Genomic DNA, 19,521 nt, shown 5'->3' on the forward strand with positions numbered 1-19,521 from the left:
AAAATGGTGTTAATAATGCGGATATGGTGAATCATCATAATAATCCTCAAATCAAGTTACGATTTCAATTTTTAAGTTTGAATCATGTTTTTTTATGTTAGCCAACACGTGCACGATTACTAGTTTCTTCTAGGAGGAAAGGAATACATGGGAAGGACATACGGGATGAGTGCCACGTTATGTGGCATCACCCAAAGGGGCACTCACACGAAGTAGCTAGATAAGCCACATCCTACAACCACTCTCCTAACCATCCAATCATTTATTAATTCTTAACTAATAAAGATTTATACAATGGCACACCCTTAGAAATGTTTACTGGTCTCAAAGATGGACATGGAAGAGTCTCATATGTTGCATGAATTTTGCAGCGAAGTTATTGTAAAATGTGACAAAAATGTCTGCACAAAAAAAACGTGACAAAAGGTGGTTGATTGAGATACCAACACAGGTTGACCCGGGTTAGACAATCAAAACATTTGAGAGTTGAGGATAAGATGCTTATGCTATGAGATTCTTTCTCATATCTAAAAGGCAAGTTTATAATTTGTTAGGACGTGCTATGATCTTTATATGATTTTTAACCTTAATATTAGTGCAAACATGTCTCTTCACACAAAAAATTATACACCATAATATTGTGTAAGCTCCTAGGCTAATCTATTATGTTTGTTTGTTGGGTCATTCTAGAAAGAGACATGTCACTAACTCATATCCAACATTTGTTTTTTCATCATCGTTTCTAGTTTTTCTCTATCTCTACTATTTAATGGGAGTTGGTCGTTATACGTTCACCTTCACCCCTCCTCCGCCCTGTTTGGTTTTGCTCCTCCTATAAATCACTCGTCCCCATGTCCTACATTAACTCACTCAAATCAAAACTTATCAAATCATCAACTAAGTCAAAACTTTCCTTGTGTCCCTACCCATACCGAAATCAAACTTTCGAAACCTCAACTAAATAAAAAAAATGCCTTCCCCTTTCCATGCTCATATCAAATAAAATCTTGCCCAAATATAGAATATGATGGGTGTAATACATATGCCAAATATGATTGGTACAAGCCACGAGAATATGTATGCCTCTGTTGCAACGCATGAACAATTAGCTTATTTGTGGTAATTGGATATCAACCCAATTAGGTTGCTACTCTATGAGGCCTCATTGTTTCAATAGATCTTCATAAGAATCACTTGTTTGATTCTCATGATTCACTATTGTAAGTTTTTTAAGGGTTCTCTTACACCGTGTTTCATTGAAATTTTGGATCCACTCAAATCCCTTGTAGAGAATCCTTCATCTATCATTATGCAGTCAAACACATCAAAATCTCATAGGATTAAAATCAGAAGGAGACTGCAATCACGTTTCATATCCTATGTGTTTGGAGTTCTACAATAGGCTTTTTTTCATGAAACTAATGAATGTAATATTTTATGTTGGCACCTTAAATATGAATTGCAGTGCAAATGTGTTCCCCATACACAAATCATTTTACGCTATAATACTGAAAATTGATTTTGTATGTTGGGCTACAATGAGCCCGGTTTATTGTTTTTTAAAATATATATTTGAAGTGTTATTTTTCTTGACTTTTTTTGGCATGTACATATAAATATGATTTGTGTACCTCCAAACTATCATGTATTACATTTTTGTATACATGTGTACATTAGAAAAAAAACATGGATTTTGAAATAGCAAACAATATGCACATTGTTTGCTTGAAAAGATTATAATTTTTTCTTTTTTACAACCCACACGGTAGTATGTTCCGATGAGATTTTATTTTGCCAGAATTATCTGACACTTACGAATGCAAAATTTTCCTTTTGTTTTCTAAAAAAGCATTCCCATTGGAGATTGGGCTCTAATATGCATCTCTCCTGTAAAATAATACTTTTTTTGTTGCCCAAGATCATACTTATGTATAAGTAACAATAACATAAGCATGGGAGTATCAGTGAATCAGATGGCCGTGGCGAGGGAATCTAATAATCCTAGTAATTTAAATATGATAACTCGATTGTCACAAAGTTTTTGTTGATAGACGGTCATTTACAAAATTGCTAAAATCATACATTTTGGATGGAGTGGAAGCCCCTATACTATTTTTTTTTGACATCACTATACTATTTCTTAGTTATCTGATCTTTACCGTTACTTCAACATACAGTACATAGGAACTCCTTTTTCTTCTTTACAAAAGACACCCAAAGGGCATCATATTTTGTATTTTTTGAGGGTACCCAAAGGGCATCATATATATCAACTCTTCTGATTGTAGGTTGCACATGGGCCGGGCCTAAAGAACAAGAGCCAAAGCCTTCCAGGCCTAGTTTATAGTGACAGCCATTGGTTTCTAGCCGTCGTCTTCCTCTCCTAAGGAAAAAAAAAGAGAGATGCCCGCAGCCCAGAAGTGTATTATCCACTTCCCCGGCGGGAAAGGGGTGTTGGACAAGCAGCGGCGGGAGCGGAGACGGTCGGAGGTTGCTCGCCGCCGACGCAATGGGAATCAAGGTACTCTCCTCCACTGCGTTTCTTAGTTCGCGGCTCCCGTTTTCGCTCGACTGCGGGCTCGCGATGCGCCGGCCTCTCCCTCCCTCACCCTCTCTCTGTTCTCTGCGCCCCGCGCGCTAGGGTTTGACGAAGCTGCTGGCGGAGCACGCGCCGAGGGCCGCCGCGCAGCGGCGCGTGGAGGACTACCGGGGCCGCGTCATCGCCATCGACGCCAGCCTCAGCATCTACCAGTTCCTGGTGAGTCGCCGTCGTTCGCCGCCCTCCTCCCGTATGTTCTGTTCCGTCCAGCTTGGATTCGGGTGGTGCGAGTTGTGCTTGTGCACTCGGATTGGTTCGGAGAATGGTTTTGGTTCATGCTTGCTGCCGTTGGGTGATTGATTGCGCTTGGGTTGGTTCACATCACATGGGAGCAATTGTGCCATGACGCCTGCCAAAAGTTTGAGCATATGCCAACACAATTTTCATCTGGTCTATTTCGTGTAGAAGGTAGGTGGTTGCCAGTCGCCCGTCGCCCGTAGCAAAATTGCAATGTTGAGAGTGTAAATTAAAAAATACAGTAAAAAAATAAAATCTTATATGCAATGCTGTCACCATGTGAAGTTTTCCATATGTCAGACATAAGGGGATGCTTATAATACTGTTAGTGTTAGCATGTGCAAGCTCTCCTTGTGTTGACAAAAGGGGTTTCTTATTAGTAAAACTTATAGAGTTCGCTGGTAAACAATTCCATTCACGTTACTTCTATGTTTATTGTATTGTAGGAGCATTTGCCAAACCATGTGGTTATGCCATCTGATTGCCGGCTTTTTTCGTGCTTTCTTTTACACTTTCGGCTTCTTCAGCTATTTGGATCTAAGATACTGTTTTATCTATCTTTAATAATATGGCTGCATGCATCGATTGATGCAGAGGCCGGGGGCTCGCTTCCTCCTTATCAAAAAAAAAAAATGCCATCTGATTGCCTTATCTGCTGTATAATACTGTTTTCCGTTTCTCTAGGTTGTGGTGGGAAGGAAAGGAACAGAAGTTCTGACCAATGAGGCCGGTGAAGTCACAAGGCAAGCGGAAATCGTTTGCCCATCAATTTGTTTATCTGAAATGTTATTGAACTCACGATGTTTATTACGTAGCTCATGTGATTTTTTATTTCTAAATTGCAGTCATCTGCAAGGCATGTTGAACCGGACTGTAAGATTGCTTGAAGCAGGAATAAAACCTGTGTAAGTTTGATCCATTTCTGTGGCCGGTTGGTCGCTTTTCATTTCTTGCTTACTGACACTAACAGGGGTTAACTGCTGAACGTTTATGCCAGGTTTGTGTTTGATGGTGAGCCACCTGACCTGAAGAAAAAGGAGCTGGCCAAAAGGTATTCACTGAACCATTCCATTGCTTCCATTCTTTACTCTCATTGTCTTGTCTCAATGCATGCTTTGACATATGTTCGCTGCTTATTAGGTCTTTGAAGAGGGATGATGCTTCGAAAGATCTTCATAGTGCTATTGAGGTCACTTGCTCCTTGCCGTAGTTCGAGAGTCTCCAACCCTCCTCCTTAGTCCTCATGCTTCTCTATTTGTTTTGTTGCTGGACCTCTGAGGTGGCAATTGCATTGCAGGTTGGAGATGAAGATTCAGTTGAAAAATTTAGCAAAAGGACCGTGAAGGTAATTCTCCTACAATTTGGGGAAGGACTGAAGGAGGCAATAATTTTGTGTGTATACGTGTAGATTTTCTTCGGATAAAGTACCCTAACATTCATTCTGCCAGTTTGAGCTTTTTCTGCAAACACAATAACATTCTTTATCATGTTCTGAAGTGGCTCCAACTTCCAAGCACATGATAAGTTTTTTTTGTTCCTCTTCTTTCCAGATCACAAAAGAACACAATGATGGCTGTAAGAGGCTGTTAAGATTGATGGGTGTCCCTGTAGTTGAGGTATCATTAATGCTTTAGTCCATCGGTTGCTTCAAATATTTTTGTACATTGCAGTCGCAGATGAGTTAGTTTCCGCATTGATGTGCTTTTTCAATGCCGAGGAGATTTAATAGAACATTCAGAATCTTTTACACATAAAGAAGTTATCACCAGGTTTTCACTTCAGAAAAAAAGCATCACCCTGCTTGGGAGGCCTTAAATCTGCCTCAAGTCTAAGTTCTCTTAAATGTGGGCTGATAATGTTTTCTCAGTCAAGTGTAGTATTCTAAGTTTGAAGCCTAGAAACTGTTCAGGCAAGGTCAGTTTGCAAGCCTCTGTGAAATGTGAAGCCTTGAGCAATGAACCAGTCCCCTGCTTGTCTCTATCTTTTTTATGTGGAGGTGTGTGTGTGTGGGGTGGGGGGTGGTCATGATGGACACGTTGTCTTCAATACAAGATATCTGTTTGGTGTTCTCTTAACCTTGTCTATTTAGGTCAGCTTAGTCGTAAAAGAAAGGCTTGACCTTAATATACGAAACAAATTGGAGATTGGATGCATACCACATGAATAGTGATACTTTGGCAATCAAAAGATGTTCCCCATGATTTAGGAAATATCACGAAATGAAAACAAATTGGATTGGGCTCTGCTTCTCATGGAGTGAAATTCTTCTAAATGAACAGCATGCCGTACTGTAATTTCATGGCAAAGATGCAAGCATATTAGCTGGCCTTCATGAGTTTTACTGTTGTATGAATATGCCTAATCACTTTGTCTGAATAATTATGCAGGCACCAGGTGAGGCAGAAGCACAGTGCGCATCGCTTTGTAAGAACCATAAGGTGCAACAGACAAACGACTTTTTAAGAACTCTGTATCTTTATTACCCAAGTAGCATGACTTAACTGTATTTCACTGTGTGTGTCAGGCGTATGCTGTCGCTTCAGAGGATATGGACACACTTACTTTTGGTGCTCCAAGGTTTCTTCGCCATGTAACTGACCTTAGTTTTAAGAAATCTCCTGTAACAGAGTTTGAAGTGCCAAAGGTAAATTCTTCTAGTTTTTACGTAATGATTTTTTTTCATCTGAATATCATGGCCACTCTTCACTATTTGACAGGTTTTGGAGGAACTTGGACTCACAATGGATCAGTTCATCGACTTATGTATCCTTAGTGGATGTGACTACTGCGAGAATATTAAAGGTGTACCTGCATCATATGTTTTTTACACACTTCTGATATTAGATTGAGTCCACAATATGCTGTAGCACCTCAGGATTTTCTTAAAAGTTGCGCAGCTTTGAAAATGTTAAAGCTGTTTCTCTTTATTAGTTGCTCATGTCATGCATGGACACAATATACTCAATCCCAAATCTAGCTTCAGCAGAACTGTGCAAGTGTAATGTCTCAGGCTTCAGATTCATAATATATTGTTTGCGTTCACCATATATGATTTAAAATGTATGCCCCTGTTAACTAAAAAGTGAATTAGCGTCAATTGAATTTTGGTTTTGCTTATAGTGCTGCGAAATTGGGTGCTGTTTATGTTCTTTCCATTTTAGTATCTTGACAAATCTTCGTTATACATGGGTCCAAAATCCACAGCCATTTTAATGTTTGTCGGACTTTGGTCTTGGTTTGAATAGGTATCGGGGGACAGAGAGCCTTGAAACTCATACGTCAGCATGGTTGCATAGAAGAAGTTGTGCAAAATCTTAACAAGAGGTATGCTTATCCTTGCTAGTGTTTTATGTTGGCAGCAAAGTATTAAGACACTCTTTTGCAGTCCATCTAGTTAATTGTGCAATCAAACTCCTCATTGAGAAACTATGTAATTGAACACTAGGCACACATTTTGAATGGTAACAATGATGTTTCAATGTTGTTTTTTTATTTGGGCATGCTAAAACACTGATACACCCTTTCAATGTAACCTTGAGGCCATTGTGTCCATTAACATACATCCTAAAGACCCCGCAAAAAAAATTTAAAAAATACACCCTAAACAGCTTCTGTCACCATCCTGTACTCTTGAACTACTCCTGTTGCCATTTTGTTGTGCTTCATGAGCTATGTTCTGCTGCTACGCCAATGTAGTGTTCCTGCACATGTTATGCCACAATATCGCTCCTGTGCTGCTGCTCTCTCTGACCCTGCCTTCTGCTGTTTGCATTCAACCCCAGAATCATGGCGTCAATGGGGGCTGATTTGTCCTGTGTCTGGCATGCCTTGACTTTCGATGACTAGTTTGTGATGAATGCACTGTATTTTTTTATATAACATAACATTTCAGTGTGCAATTGTTTATTACTCCCAATGTCAAGGTGGTAGTTAATTCTCAGTTTTGTCGAGGCACTGAAATTTGAATTTTGCCAGAACTTTGAATTCCTCGGGCTTTTTGCAGTAGACAACTATGTCTAGTTTTGACGAGGTACTCCAAGTAATCTAGAAATGTTAGGTTTTACTTAACACACTCATACGATCCATAGGTACACTGTTCCAGAAGATTGGCCTTACCAGGAAGTTCGGACCTTGTTTAAGCAACCTAATGTTTGTACAGAAATTCCAGATTTCCAGTGGACCTCAGCAGACAAAGAGGTTATGCTTGATAACTCGTATCATACGGTCCATGTTTTTCCACAAACTGATAGTTGCTTTCTATTTCCAGGGCCTTGTGAATTTCCTGGCATTTGAAAACAGTTTCAGTTCTGATCGAGTGGAAAAGGCATGAATGCATCTTTAGTTCATCTGAGCACTCTTATTTAATCTCTTGTATGGATTATAAAATGATCGATTTGTTGACACAATATTTGTATGTTTATTCATTAGGCAGTAGAAAAGATAAAGGCTGCTAGCGATAGATATTCCCCAGCAGGGCGGTAAGTGGAATCTGCCTTGTATCTCATGGATAAACTCATAAAGATTGATGCACCTATGAGATAATATATTTTTATTGTATCAGAGCGAAGCTTTTGACACCAGTAGCTAACCTATCAGGATCTACAGAGAAGGTGTGGTGCTAGTCCCCTAGATTTATTTTGTCTCGCATGGTTCGAATTGACATTCCTTCCTTCTTATAGTAGGGTAAAAGATAATGCGTCATAAATCTCTCTCTCTCTCTCTCTTTCTCTCACTCATACAATATTACCTATTGCTTAATTTCTACAGTCCGTTGAAGTTACCATTGGATGTGTCCATTATGAATGGTTCATGAAAATTTGCCAGCAAATTAGTTTGACCAACTGCTTCATCCCTTTCCGTTTCCTTCCTTGTGGCCCATTATTATGTGCATTCAAGTGAGAGCCCTCTCTGTAGATGGACTCGTGGCACAGTGAAACAGGTGTTCATGAACAGGGCAAATACCGCTCAGGGTGAACAAGCCCATGAAGACGGGAAACTAGAATACAGAGAAATATACCATTAATTGAGGTTGAAAAGTTCTGATGGGAGAAACTAAATTGTTCTTGCTTGTGTTATAAGATGTCCTTTTGAAACCAAAACCGTCATAAGTGTTTTTTTTTCCGAAAAGAAACCGTCATAAGTGTTGAGCTTCTTTTATGTAATGTCCCAAACAATAATAGCCAATTCAGACTCTTCTATATCTGCTAACACACTTTAGAATTGAACAATTGATCCTGCAATTTTTCTTGAATAATTGAAGGCTAACAATTAAATGCTACTCGCACGGCACGATGAGGAAGGTTTTCTGTGGCAGCTCCAGTGCGGGTAGAACGGGAGTAGTCAGTTTTCATGTATGTGGTGGTTGTGGACAAAGTCCGGCGTGTAAATACTTTTGTAAAACGGTGGAGTTCTGGGATTCTTTTCCCCTCCTTTAATGAATGATACGCACACTCATGCGTATTCGAGAAAAACAATTAAATGCTACGCAAAGTAACAATAGTGCAGACAAAATGTATCTATCCATGACTTGGACTCCGCTCACACGTGTGGTCTTCTTATCCAAGATCCCATGTGGTTAACCTGCTGTGCATTGGCCTGGCTTACCCACACAGAGGCATGCAGCCAACTCCATGACACCTCGCATATTATTTATGCAACTTTGGTGGACACAAGTTCTCAGTTGGTAGATTGTCTCTTCAGATATTTGATTTTTTCAAGTATTCTTCATTTCTTCTGGTGTAGAGTAGCCGAGTGTTGGATCATTACCTAATTTTCTTTCTGATTTTTCTGGGCATGTTTTGAATTTTATCTGGTTGGATAGGACTATATCAATATACAGTCGTGTACAATTCTGAAAACCAAGAAACAGTATAATGTTGACCCTTATCTCACCCGTTCGTATTTTACTGGATAACAGGAATCCAAGTGCGTTTTAGGTGCTTCAGGACAAGGTCTGAGGAGCAGGACTGCTGTACAAGTATGCAGTAGCTCAAGCTCTGGTTTCAGATATGGTAGTTCTAGTTCAAAGCCATTGGTGATGGGCAGGCAATCAGGAGTTCACGTGAAGCCTCCCACCTTTTCTTTCATTTAAATCTGGAGTTGCTTTGGTTCTCAAGATTACCTAGCGAAGCTGTGACCAAGCTACAGCAAGAATAGATGGCCACTTGGAATATGTCAAGTGAATGCTATGGTTGTAATTTAGGCTTGTCTTGTAATCTAGAAAATTAGCTTCAATGTTTCAACTTAATTCACATCTAACGCTGCTTCCTGCTAGAGTGTCGCATGGTGACCGGCAAGTATTTGGTCACCTTTTGGCTATAATATGGAAAATTGTCATCTCGCCAGTGTTTTTGCTGACAAAATATAAATATACCCCTTGCATTATCTCTAACTGAACTAAATGTTCTGTTCAAACGCGAGCTATGTTGATCATATAGGTTTTCTGATTCTTCACGATCTTTTCATGGAGCATAGAGGCTGTACATTAGCCTTCCATGCTCATGATATTCAGGAAATCAAGAAGTATCGTTTGAACCGCGAAACTGGAATGTATCTCTGATATTGGCTGTGCCATTTGGGTTATTATTGGATTCCTAAAAAGTGGAGCCTTGGAAATCCTGATGACATCTGTGCCATTTGGTTATGCCACATGATATGCTCAAATATGTGTTGAGTTGGAGCCTTGGAGATGTCTGATTCGCCATATCTTTTATTCTGCATGACTTCAACATTGGCGGCTGGGAAACAACAGCACTTGGAAGGGTACCAGTCACCACCAAGCGGATATATTCCCCATGTATGCGAAATTCCAGGGTATTTAATACAGATGCTGTAATATTCTCAGGTTCTTCCAACTCATGCTAAATATTCTCATGCCACTTTTGTAGGAACTGGGATGCGGTTCTGTCTTGTGAGTACATGAGAGCCTGGAGATTTGAACACTAGCCTGTTTTCTTCTGTAGTAAAATGGCATCCTTGACTTGATGGAAAGTTGGAGACAGACATCAAATTGGATGCGGACCATTCTGAATGCTGGATTTCATGCCATCAGTCTACCAAAGCATCTGTGCATTTGTTCTGTTATGTATGTTGCCAGCTTGGGCTGCTGCTATAAGTGGGCATAGCCCAGTGGTTGGGGGCGCATGATTGTAAACCTAACGACCAGAGTTCGATCTCTGTCAGAGACGAATTTCTGGAATTCTCATGAGGGATGCTTCTTCTATATCAATAAACCGTGGGTGCTAGTGCCCATGGAGTTTCATTTTTTTTTTTTTTTGTATGTTGCCAGCTTGGGCTGCTGCTATAAGTATAGCAGCAAATTCACCAGGCTCAACACCATTCATTGCCTCATTAGAAGCCTTCCAGTGTTCATTGTCACGAGGTAACTGACCCTCTCGTTGTCATCTCCAATCTTTGGCTTTCTGCAAGTGTTTTTATTTTCTTATTCATGTTCGCTGGAGGGCTAATCATGCTGGATTTAGGTGTCATGGTAGATGTATTAACACTTCGGTAATATCAGAAATTCAGAATATACCTTCCCCTGGGTGCGAATAATATAGTGAGATGTAAATAACAATGTTTATATCAGATGTTAGTACCAAAGTTCAGCCATTAAATATTTTTGCTGAGTTGTCTGATTTCAGAACCAAGAGAATAGTGTTCAGCATGGGTATCAAGTTTCCTTCCATGTCCTACTGAAGTTTACAGTTTGGCTGCTTCAGTTTGATTGTTTGTATGGAGGGACTTGTTCCTGCCATGCTTGTTTTGTACCTGGCACACTGCATTATTTATTTTAGTTAATCTCCTGGGGACTATGTTATTGCTTTCTCATGAAATTGGTCTGTCAGGTTGCTGTCGGATTGGTGTGATTTCATTTAGCAACTGCCTCTGCTTTTGACTGTAGAAGATGACTGCTATTGTTGAAGGTCCCACTCCTAAGTATGAATGCTTGTTATTTGGTATGTACCGTGCTTTATATATCAGAAGAGTTGTTTGTTGAAATTATTTGTTCTTGTTGTTTTGTACACTCCAGTAAAAGCTGTTCACTATTTGCGACTGCAGATTTGGATGATACACTGTATCCTCTTAGTGCTGGCATCAACCTTGCTTGCCGTCAAAATATACAAGGTGTCAATAATAAGTCATTTTTTACAATATCTTCCTGCTTTAGGAATTGTTATGTTCTGATAAATGGTTGGAGAGATTAACTTTGAAATTTTGGCTACCAGATTATATGCGTGACCATCTGCAAATTGAAGAAAGCCAAATTGCAGAGATGTGCCTGGTACTTTACAGGGAATATGGCACCACAATGGCTGGTCTTAAGGTACAATTTGTATCCAGTTATTATTTTTAGCAGAAGAGCTTATGGTTTTTGGCCCCTAATCATACGACTCTTAATTCTCTGCAGGCATTAGGTTACGAGTTTGACAACGACGAATTTCATGCAAATGTTCATGGTAGACTGCCATATGACAATCTGAGGCCTGACTCTGTTTTGAGGACCCTTCTACTTTCCATTCCACTGAGAAAAATAGTAAGTGAATCTACCACAGTTTATTTTCTCTTCTAATCATTACACTTGGCATTAGCAATTGGTAATTTGGAAAAACTTTCTTGTTGCAGATATTTACAAACTCGGATAAGGTTCACGCGGAGGAGGTTCTGCTCAGGCTGGGTTTGCAAGACTGCTTTGAGGGTGTGATATGCTTTGAGACACTTAATCCACCGGCCATGCCGAGCAATGGCCTATGCAAGTCTCAGGAGGATCCTATGGCGCTCTCTGGTGAACCATCTTCCGACTTGGACGATCTCTACGGATCGGATGGCACACCGAAATCACCCATCCTGTGCAAACCCACCATTGAATCCATGGAAGCCGCAATTCAGATCGCAAATGTTGATCCTAAGAAGACAGTATGAGCAATCCCTCTTTGATACATGAGCAAGAACGCTCCCTACCGGCAATGAAAACCTGATAGTTTGCTACTTCCATTTTTGTAGATCTTCTTTGATGACAGCACCCGGAACATCGCTACAGGAAAGGCCGCGGGCTTCCACACCGTCATTGTAAGATTGCGTCGCACACAACTCCCAACTAGCTGTGCTTCCACGGCCAGGGAAAATGTTACACCTGTAACTCTTGTGAATTTGCTGCAGGTTGGCAGGTCAACACTTGTTTCAGGGGCTGATCATGCACTGGAGAGCATCCACAACATTAAGGAGGCGTTGCCCGAGATATGGGAAGTCCACGATCGGGCAGAATCCGATGTTGTTCCTGCTTCTGTCGCGGTCGAGACAGCGGTTGTTGCTTGATGTCTTGTTCCGAAAGGACCGTCTACCATCAGAGAACGAAGTGTTTGGGCAAAATAAGCATCAGCAGGTGCATATTTGTATCAGCAGGTACCAAGCATGAACCTATTTAACAAATGTCCAAAGTAGAATAAGTCTCGAGAATAAACATCAGTTCTATATTATTCCCTCCGTCCCATATTATTTCCTCATTATTTTGCCAAACATTAGTTACAAGTAAACGTAGTCGAGAATAAGCATCAGCAGGTGCATATTTGTATCTACAGGTACCAAGCATGGACTTATTTAACAGATAGTGGCAGTGTATTCTCGTGCCACTGAAACCTTCATACGATGATACTCCTCACAAAGACTGCCTCTCCTGTACAGGGTGAAAATGATAGTACCAGAGTATCCCCAACATATACTAGAAGAGTAAACATATATTTTCATATGGGCAATATACTGGCCGGGGCTCGATTCCTCCTTTTCTAAAAATAAAACTAGAAGAGTAAACATATATTTTCATATGGGCAATATACTGGCCGGGGCTCGATTCCTCCTTTTCTAAAAATAAAATAAAATATGGGCAATATACTTGAATGTCAATAAACACCCTTTTTTTTGCGCAAAACCTACAGCAACATAAAGGCTCACTTGTTGAGTACTTGCTTGCATGTAATGCTACATTGCTACCTTGAAAGAAATCCCTCGATGGTTAAAAGGAACACGGGGGTCACAGTGACCATCTTCTCTTAATCAAGAAAAGTAAGAGGAGATTTATATTTGGTAAATCAACACTTGGACGATAATACATCAAGACCAACCTACATATTTGCAAAATATGGAAGACACTAAGGAAACCATATACATAGTTTCAAAACAAATAACATGAGTCATGACCAAATACAGAGCTAATAAACAAATATTTGCATCTCTCATACGGAAAACGTTCAGTGGATATTCGAGGGAATAGGTTCCACACGTTAAGCATGAGATGAGATGAGAAAGAGTATACAGCTTGCATCCTCTCCACAGATAATATTCTTGCTGCGCCAAGGAACATTTCTTGCCTGGAAGAAACATGATTTTAATCATGTCCGATAACCACTATGGCACGCCCACCTTGCATCTACGGCGTACACCAAAAAGGTTCACCATAACTGGGATAAATAAAGCAATGCACTGAAGGATACACCAAAACAAATATTGCTGATATTCGTGATGTGAACTCCAATGCCATAAGTCAGGGGGCCCCTCCTAGGTATGTATACGTATACACACAGCCTTTCGTCCGATTGTCCGGCGTGAAAAAAAATACTTCCTCCGTAAATTAATATAAGAGCATTTAGAACACTACTTTATAGTAATCTAAATGCTCTTATATTAGTTTACAGAGGGAATATAACTGAACGTCCAAAGACTTCGAACTCGGCAAGGCAAGTCAGGAGACAATACGTGAAAGGAATAGCTGGATTCCCGGAGATCAGATCTTCGTTAGTTTGTTTCTATTGCTGACCGTGTTCCGTGTTCGTCTAATCGCCGGCCGATTCGCCGTCTTCGTCGCTGCGCTCTGCGGCCAGTGGCCTGCCTGCCGCCTGCGCGGCACCCAGGCAGACGAACGAGCAGGCATGCGACGCGCCGACGCCAAGGTCTGTACCAGTGTAACCTGTCTACCTGACGAACGAGCTTTCTTGGTTTCTTGCTAGCAACAGCAGTACATCACGTCCTTTAGTACTAGTAGCAGCATTGATCCTTTAGTAGCATTGTAGCTTTAGTAATTAGTAGCATCAGTACATCAAACGCATCAGGATAGATCGCTACTGTAATAAATCTAATATTTTAAATAGCTCTGTGCTAATTGTAAAAGCTAATTGTTCCTTTCAATTTCAGCAAGGTCATGTCGGGTTCGGGTAGAAAGTATCCATCCGGAAGTTATAGAAGAAAAAAGAAGCAGCAGGAAGATGAGGAGAAAGAGGCATTGAGTGGATCCCTTCTTAGATATTATAAGAGCAAGACGAACACTTCAAGAAATCCAGAGGAGTTGACGATAGTTCGTGCGGATGATCAAAATAATGTCAATCGGAAAGATGATGGTCATACTCCTACAGAAGACGATGTTGACGTCAACATGGATGATACCAATGTGAGTGATCATGATCCCATATTTAATTCATCTGTGGCAGAATCTGCTAGTGTTGATGAGGAACCGGTTGTTACTGTGAATATTTATGATCCAATCAATTGGGATAGTCTTGATAACAAAGCGAGGGGTATATTAGTGAAAAAGGGGCCTAAAAGGGAAGAAGAAAGTACTAAATATCCTTTGGATGAAACTTCACGACATTTTTCGTACAACGATTACTCAAGAAAAATGAGCAATGAAGAGGTGCGTGATAGGAGATGGTTAGTTTTTTCAAAACAAGCAAATAAAGTGTTTTGTTTTTGTTGTAAGATTTTCAATTTCGATAAATGCAAGAGTGCATTGGGGGCATGATGGTTTTTGTGATTGTCGGCATGTTAGTGAAAGACTGAAAGAACATGGAGCTAGTGTCGACCACATTACCAACATGAATTCTTGGAATGAACTGAGAATCGGACTAAGAAAGCATGAAACAATTGACAAAGAGTTACAACAGCAAATCACAAAGGAGAAGGAACACATAAGGCAAGTTTTATTAAGAATAGTTGCCATTGTGAAATTTCTTGGTAAGCGTAATTTGGCTTTTAGAGGATCCAGCGAGCAACTTTATGATGATTCCAATGGCAATTTTTTAGCTTGTGTGGAGATGGTTGCATAATTTGATTTTGTAATGCAAGATCATCTTAGGCGAATTCAAAATAAATATATCCATTACCATTATCTTAGCCATAAAATTCAAAATGAGTTGATTTCTCTTATGACTGTTGACATTAGAAATTCTATCACCAAGATTGTCAAAGTGGCCAAATATTTCACTGTTATCCTAGATTGTACCCCGGATGTGGGTCATCAAGAACAAATGAGTTTATTAGTTCGATGTGTTCATATGTCTGACATAAAAATACAAATTATGGAGTACTTTCTTGGTTTCTTGGTAGTGGATGACACATCTGGTTTGGGGATTTTCAATGTATTGGTTGATTATATGAAGTCATTCGATCTTAATATTGACGACATTAGGGTCCAAGGTTATGACAATGGATCCAACATGAAAGGAAAATACAAGGGGGTGCAAACTCGGTTGCTTGGGGATAAATCCAAGAGCTCCTCCAACGAAGTCGAGTAGATTGTGATGTCTATCTGTGTTCGCCTTGAGAATGTGACAAATGTGGCAAGGTCCGCGCGAGGGTGAAAACCCGGAGAGACAGCGCGCCTCTCGAGCGCGGAGAACTCGTCAGCCGACCGGTGGCAGTGTGAAGATGGAGTGCAAGCTCATCTCGATCGTCGTGGTGCGATGGAAGCAGGGCAGCTCGAGATTATACAAGTCGTGGTAGCCTTTGGTGAGGACAGCGCCTCGGGAGAGAGAGAGAGAGATCCTTGCCATGGCACCACCGACAAGGGAAGCGAAGCGGGCGGCCCCAATACTGTACACCCCCAGTACTGTATGTCCTACTAAGAGTTGTGATTTTTTTTTTCAAAACTACTCTTTATTTTATTTTGTATCAAAATAGAAAAGCATATGTCAAATTTTTTTAAAACAAAACTTTACCCTGTGTTGGTAAGTTATTTGTTGGACTGATTTTCAGTTTTGTTTCAGCTTATATGTTTTGCTGTTCTGCTCAATTTGTGAAATTATTTTTTTGTAGCTCTTGAGGATCTGAGTGAAACTCGGAGGAAACTTGTTGACAGTTGTTTTTATAGTCGTGGTGTCACTCTGAATTATCATCAAATGTATGTCATGTGGCGACAGCTCTTTGATGACAACTACATATTGTGTACTCCTTTTGTTCATAGGATGGATTCCATGAATGTTATTTCTCAACATATGGTGAGCTTTGGTTTCGGGTATTTTTTATTTATTTGTTCTTTGTTGTAGCATATTGTTTTAAATTTGTAAGTTGAATATCATATAAGTTGATGTTTTTTGTCAGGTTATTCCTAGCATGGTTGTGAGGAGTTTGAAGAAATTTGTGTCAATTCCTAGGACTGATTCTTTAACTCTTGAAATTACTTTGGATTCTAAAGATGATGATATATCCGTGAGCATTCTTTGTTCCTACTTTATTGGCTTGGGTGGTAGAATGGTGTTGAAGAAGGAAGGTTTTGGTAATTTTCTTCTCGCATCGTCTATTGAAGTCAACAATATCTGGTGCTCATAACCTTCAAAGAGCGTGGACATGAGCTAGCTGTTGTTTTCAGCCATCTGCCATAGTGATCGTACTGGCTCGCTCTACTATCCCCCATTTTCTTTTCCCGCCCTACTATCCCGCCATTTTCTTTCTCGCCATACTCTGCCGACACTTTCTTTCCCGCCACTTTCTTTCTCGCCTTTCTCTCCCGCCATTTTGTTTCCCGTCTCGCTCTCAGGCACCTTTAAAACTCCCCTCCACACTAAGGTGGGATAGCAGTGTAGCCCAATTGCTAACTTTTGTCAAGATGTCCCATTATCCTTTTGACCGTAGTTTTCACCAAGGTATGTCGCAATGTCTTATGCGCTTAGCTAGCAATTTCAAGATAGACAATAAAATAGTTTCGTGGGACGAACTCATCAGTAGTGACACGCTACTGAATGAGGTTTCCCATGCATTAGCTAGGAAGGGGTGGCCTCCAAGGACATTTGAGGAGATACGGAAAGAACTTATCAGGTTGAATGAAAGATGGAAGAAGAAAGGCCAACACATTCACGGTGGAGTAAAACATCCATTTTTATGGATGGGCGAGAGCGAGGACGAAGACGATATCTTCATGCCGAGTACCAAGGGCAAGAGTACCTCATCATCGAAGGGCAAGAGCTCTGCATCGACCAAGGATGACGATGATGCCTTCATGTAGTTTAGTCGTGCCTTTTAATTAGCATTTTTAATTAAGTTGTAACGTTTAATTCAGTTGGATGCATTTAGTTTGTAGTACAAGTGTTATCCCCATAAACCAATTTACCACTGAAATAGAACATGAATATGTCTCATACATGAATCTTGGGCTTCCTCGGACGAGAACCGGAAGGCGATAAGCGTTGAGGCGGTGGACGAGGCTCACGATGAACACGACCATAGACCACCTCGTCCGTCAGTGTCTGTGTCTCCTACGTCGATGGTGGTGGTGGAGTGACAAGAACTGTCTCCAAGAAATCATAGGTGTTTGCACCTCGGTCATCGCCGTCGCCGTCGCCGTCGCCGTGTAAGTACTAACCAGGACCAGTAAACACAGGTGACTGGACTGGAGTCATGAACGGTTGCGACTGGCTGCCGACTATGGTAAAGTAAAACATGTAAAATTGATTTACGAGCCTACAATTTTTAAAAGAATGTGCAAAGTAGTGTTACCTATGTCCTTCTGATTAAGTCAAGAAGAGCCCCCGGGTTGTGAACGAGGTGGCTGCTGGTAGAAATAGCTCCCTGGTTGTGAAGGAGGTGTCTGCTGCCAGGGTTGTGAAGGAGGTGTGTGCTGCTAGGAGGAGCTCCCTGGTTGTGAAGGAGGTGTCTGCTGCTAGGAAGAGATCCCTGGGTGTCAACGGTGCACAGAGGTTCGAGGTTCTGAACGCTGTAGAGAGGGGCGTGGCGGACGATGCGTTGCACGAGTTTTAGCAACATCCGAAGATCGTCTACATGTAACAGCTGCGTAAATCCCGAGTAGCTTCCCTTGAAGACCCTTCAACCATGTGACTTGCTCTCGCGGTGGGATATTTTCTCCTCTTTCAAAATGTTGCATTAAAGCGGAAACCTCCTCTAGCGCCTCAGATGTCAATTCACCCTATGAACAAGGACTTAACCGATTGTATATGTTCAAGTTAAGGGGAAACTTAACATGTGAGAACCATAGCACATACCGCGTGGTGTCTGGTTCCCACAACTGAGGCAGTTGGGAACAGAACGCTGGTGAGAGGGGCTTTGATATGATCAGGAGTTGATGACGGAACCAAGTAGATCCTCGTGCTATGCCGGTAACGCTGCAGATACAACCCGAACTTGTCCCAGTCAAATGCCCGAACTTCATCCCAAATATTTGTCGGCACAGCAGTCCATTCGTCGATGTAAGGGCTAATGTTGCGAAGTCAAGAAGCATGGGACTTGTTTCCTCCTATGCGACTGTACCTGAGATTGAAATTCACGTTACATGATTAGTTATATGCCGAATGCAGACATGAGAACTGAAATAGTATTACTTACTTGTGCATGTTATCTGGTAAGTGTGGAATAACATGAATGTCAGGCTCTCGGCATAGACCGAACTGTCTCATCACCCTATGAAGAGCCATCTCCTCAACCGTCAAGTCGAACACCAACTTGGCCTTGGTCATCCAATAATGCCGATCTCTAGTGCACAATCCAGAAATCCCAACTGGACACCTTTCTGAAAATAGCATGATCGGAGTATGGCTCCCATATAACTTGACCCTAGTGCAAACTATCAAACTACGCCGTGAAGGAGGGGTAGCAACCCCTCACCTAGCTATGTGCAAACCGTCTCTACGCATGACAACAAACATTTGTAAATACTATTGAATAGCGAGAAATAAACATTAGTAATTCATGTTGTTACTAGTTATGCAAATACCTCTCTACGTGCCCAAACAGATCCCATAGTAGGAAAGTCGCCGATAGAAGGCACGTAAGTCCCAACCATGTCCTCATAACCAAAAGGTTTTTCAAAGCTGACATATGGTCGACCAATAGGGAATCTCCCATATGACCAGAGCTGCAACAATAGTGGACATCCAACAAGAGCAGATTTTCTAGACTTCAACTGACAAGCTTTGCACAAGCCTCTATACGTAGCCGTTCTCCGGGCAACGTGCATCAGCTATCTCTCGTGCAATACCGATGAGTCGTGCATCGACAATGGTCACTTGGTTCTCTGTGAACATCGTCTTGCCGAACAACCACAGAATATATGCCTCTAGGGACCGGTCAATCTGTACCTCTGACAACTCAACGTTGGGATATCCTAAGGAGACAATCTGAAACTAGCTCAACCACCTAAAAAGAGGTCCGTGACGATTGTTGTCTAGCACCGTAGTAGTTGGCACCGCAGCCAGAAAACGGGCCTGCATCGATGCTAGCCAACCAGTTTCTGCCTCTAAAGGACCTATGGCAGCATCGGCCAAAGATAATCCCAACAAGTAAGACACATCCTGTAAAGTTGGCGCCATCTCTACCGAGGAAAAGTGAAATGTATGTGTCTCTGGTCTCCATCTACCTACTAAGCAGGTAAGGAGTGACCTATCGTAAGAGAAACATGTAACTTGCCTCTT

General features: G+C 41.2%; 2 protein-coding genes across 2 annotated transcripts; both read left to right on the forward strand.

Annotated features, from left to right (window-relative positions):
- Positions 1-2,378: 2,378 nt before the first annotated feature.
- On the forward strand, positions 2,379-9,227 carry LOC123394921 (flap endonuclease 1-B-like). Its single transcript, XM_045089807.1, has 17 exons — positions 2,379-2,521; positions 2,642-2,758; positions 3,521-3,579; positions 3,682-3,741; positions 3,834-3,887; positions 3,977-4,025; positions 4,134-4,181; positions 4,387-4,452; positions 5,224-5,274; positions 5,361-5,480; positions 5,554-5,638; positions 6,082-6,160; positions 6,925-7,033; positions 7,104-7,160; positions 7,265-7,314; positions 7,398-7,446; positions 8,754-9,227. The coding sequence occupies exons 1-17, from the start codon at positions 2,510-2,512 to the stop codon at positions 8,925-8,927; spliced, it is 1,239 nt and encodes a 412-aa protein (XP_044945742.1). The 5' UTR covers positions 2,379-2,509; the 3' UTR covers positions 8,928-9,227.
- An 890-nt stretch (positions 9,228-10,117) lies between these two features.
- LOC123399384 lies at positions 10,118-12,498 on the forward strand. Its single transcript, XM_045093798.1, has 8 exons — positions 10,118-10,217; positions 10,684-10,794; positions 10,898-10,963; positions 11,065-11,162; positions 11,247-11,372; positions 11,462-11,752; positions 11,840-11,905; positions 11,996-12,498. Exons 2-8 carry the CDS (start codon positions 10,743-10,745, stop codon positions 12,149-12,151), a joined length of 855 nt encoding a protein of 284 aa, XP_044949733.1. The 5' UTR covers positions 10,118-10,217; positions 10,684-10,742; the 3' UTR covers positions 12,152-12,498.
- Positions 12,499-19,521: the final 7,023 nt, after the last annotated feature.

This window comes from Hordeum vulgare, chromosome 5H (assembly GCF_904849725.1).
Source record: "Hordeum vulgare subsp. vulgare chromosome 5H, MorexV3_pseudomolecules_assembly, whole genome shotgun sequence".
In the NCBI taxonomy this organism is placed as follows: Eukaryota; Viridiplantae; Streptophyta; class Magnoliopsida; order Poales; family Poaceae; genus Hordeum; species Hordeum vulgare.

Excerpts from the sequence above, each read along its gene's own strand:
- LOC123394921 (XM_045089807.1), top strand. Across the intron at positions 5,481-5,553 it reads CAGAGTTTGAAGTGCCAAAG|GTTTTGGAGGAACTTGGACT; the intron begins GTAAATTCTTCT and ends ACTATTTGACAG. Across the intron at positions 7,315-7,397 it reads AGATATTCCCCAGCAGGGCG|AGCGAAGCTTTTGACACCAG; the intron begins GTAAGTGGAATC and ends TTATTGTATCAG.
- LOC123399384 (XM_045093798.1), top strand. The coding sequence starts at position 10,743 with ATGACTGCTATTGTTGAAGGTCCCACTCCTAAGTATGAATGCTTGTTA. Across the intron at positions 10,964-11,064 it reads TTGCCGTCAAAATATACAAG|ATTATATGCGTGACCATCTG; the intron begins GTGTCAATAATA and ends TTTGGCTACCAG. Across the intron at positions 11,906-11,995 it reads CGGGCTTCCACACCGTCATT|GTTGGCAGGTCAACACTTGT; the intron begins GTAAGATTGCGT and ends AATTTGCTGCAG.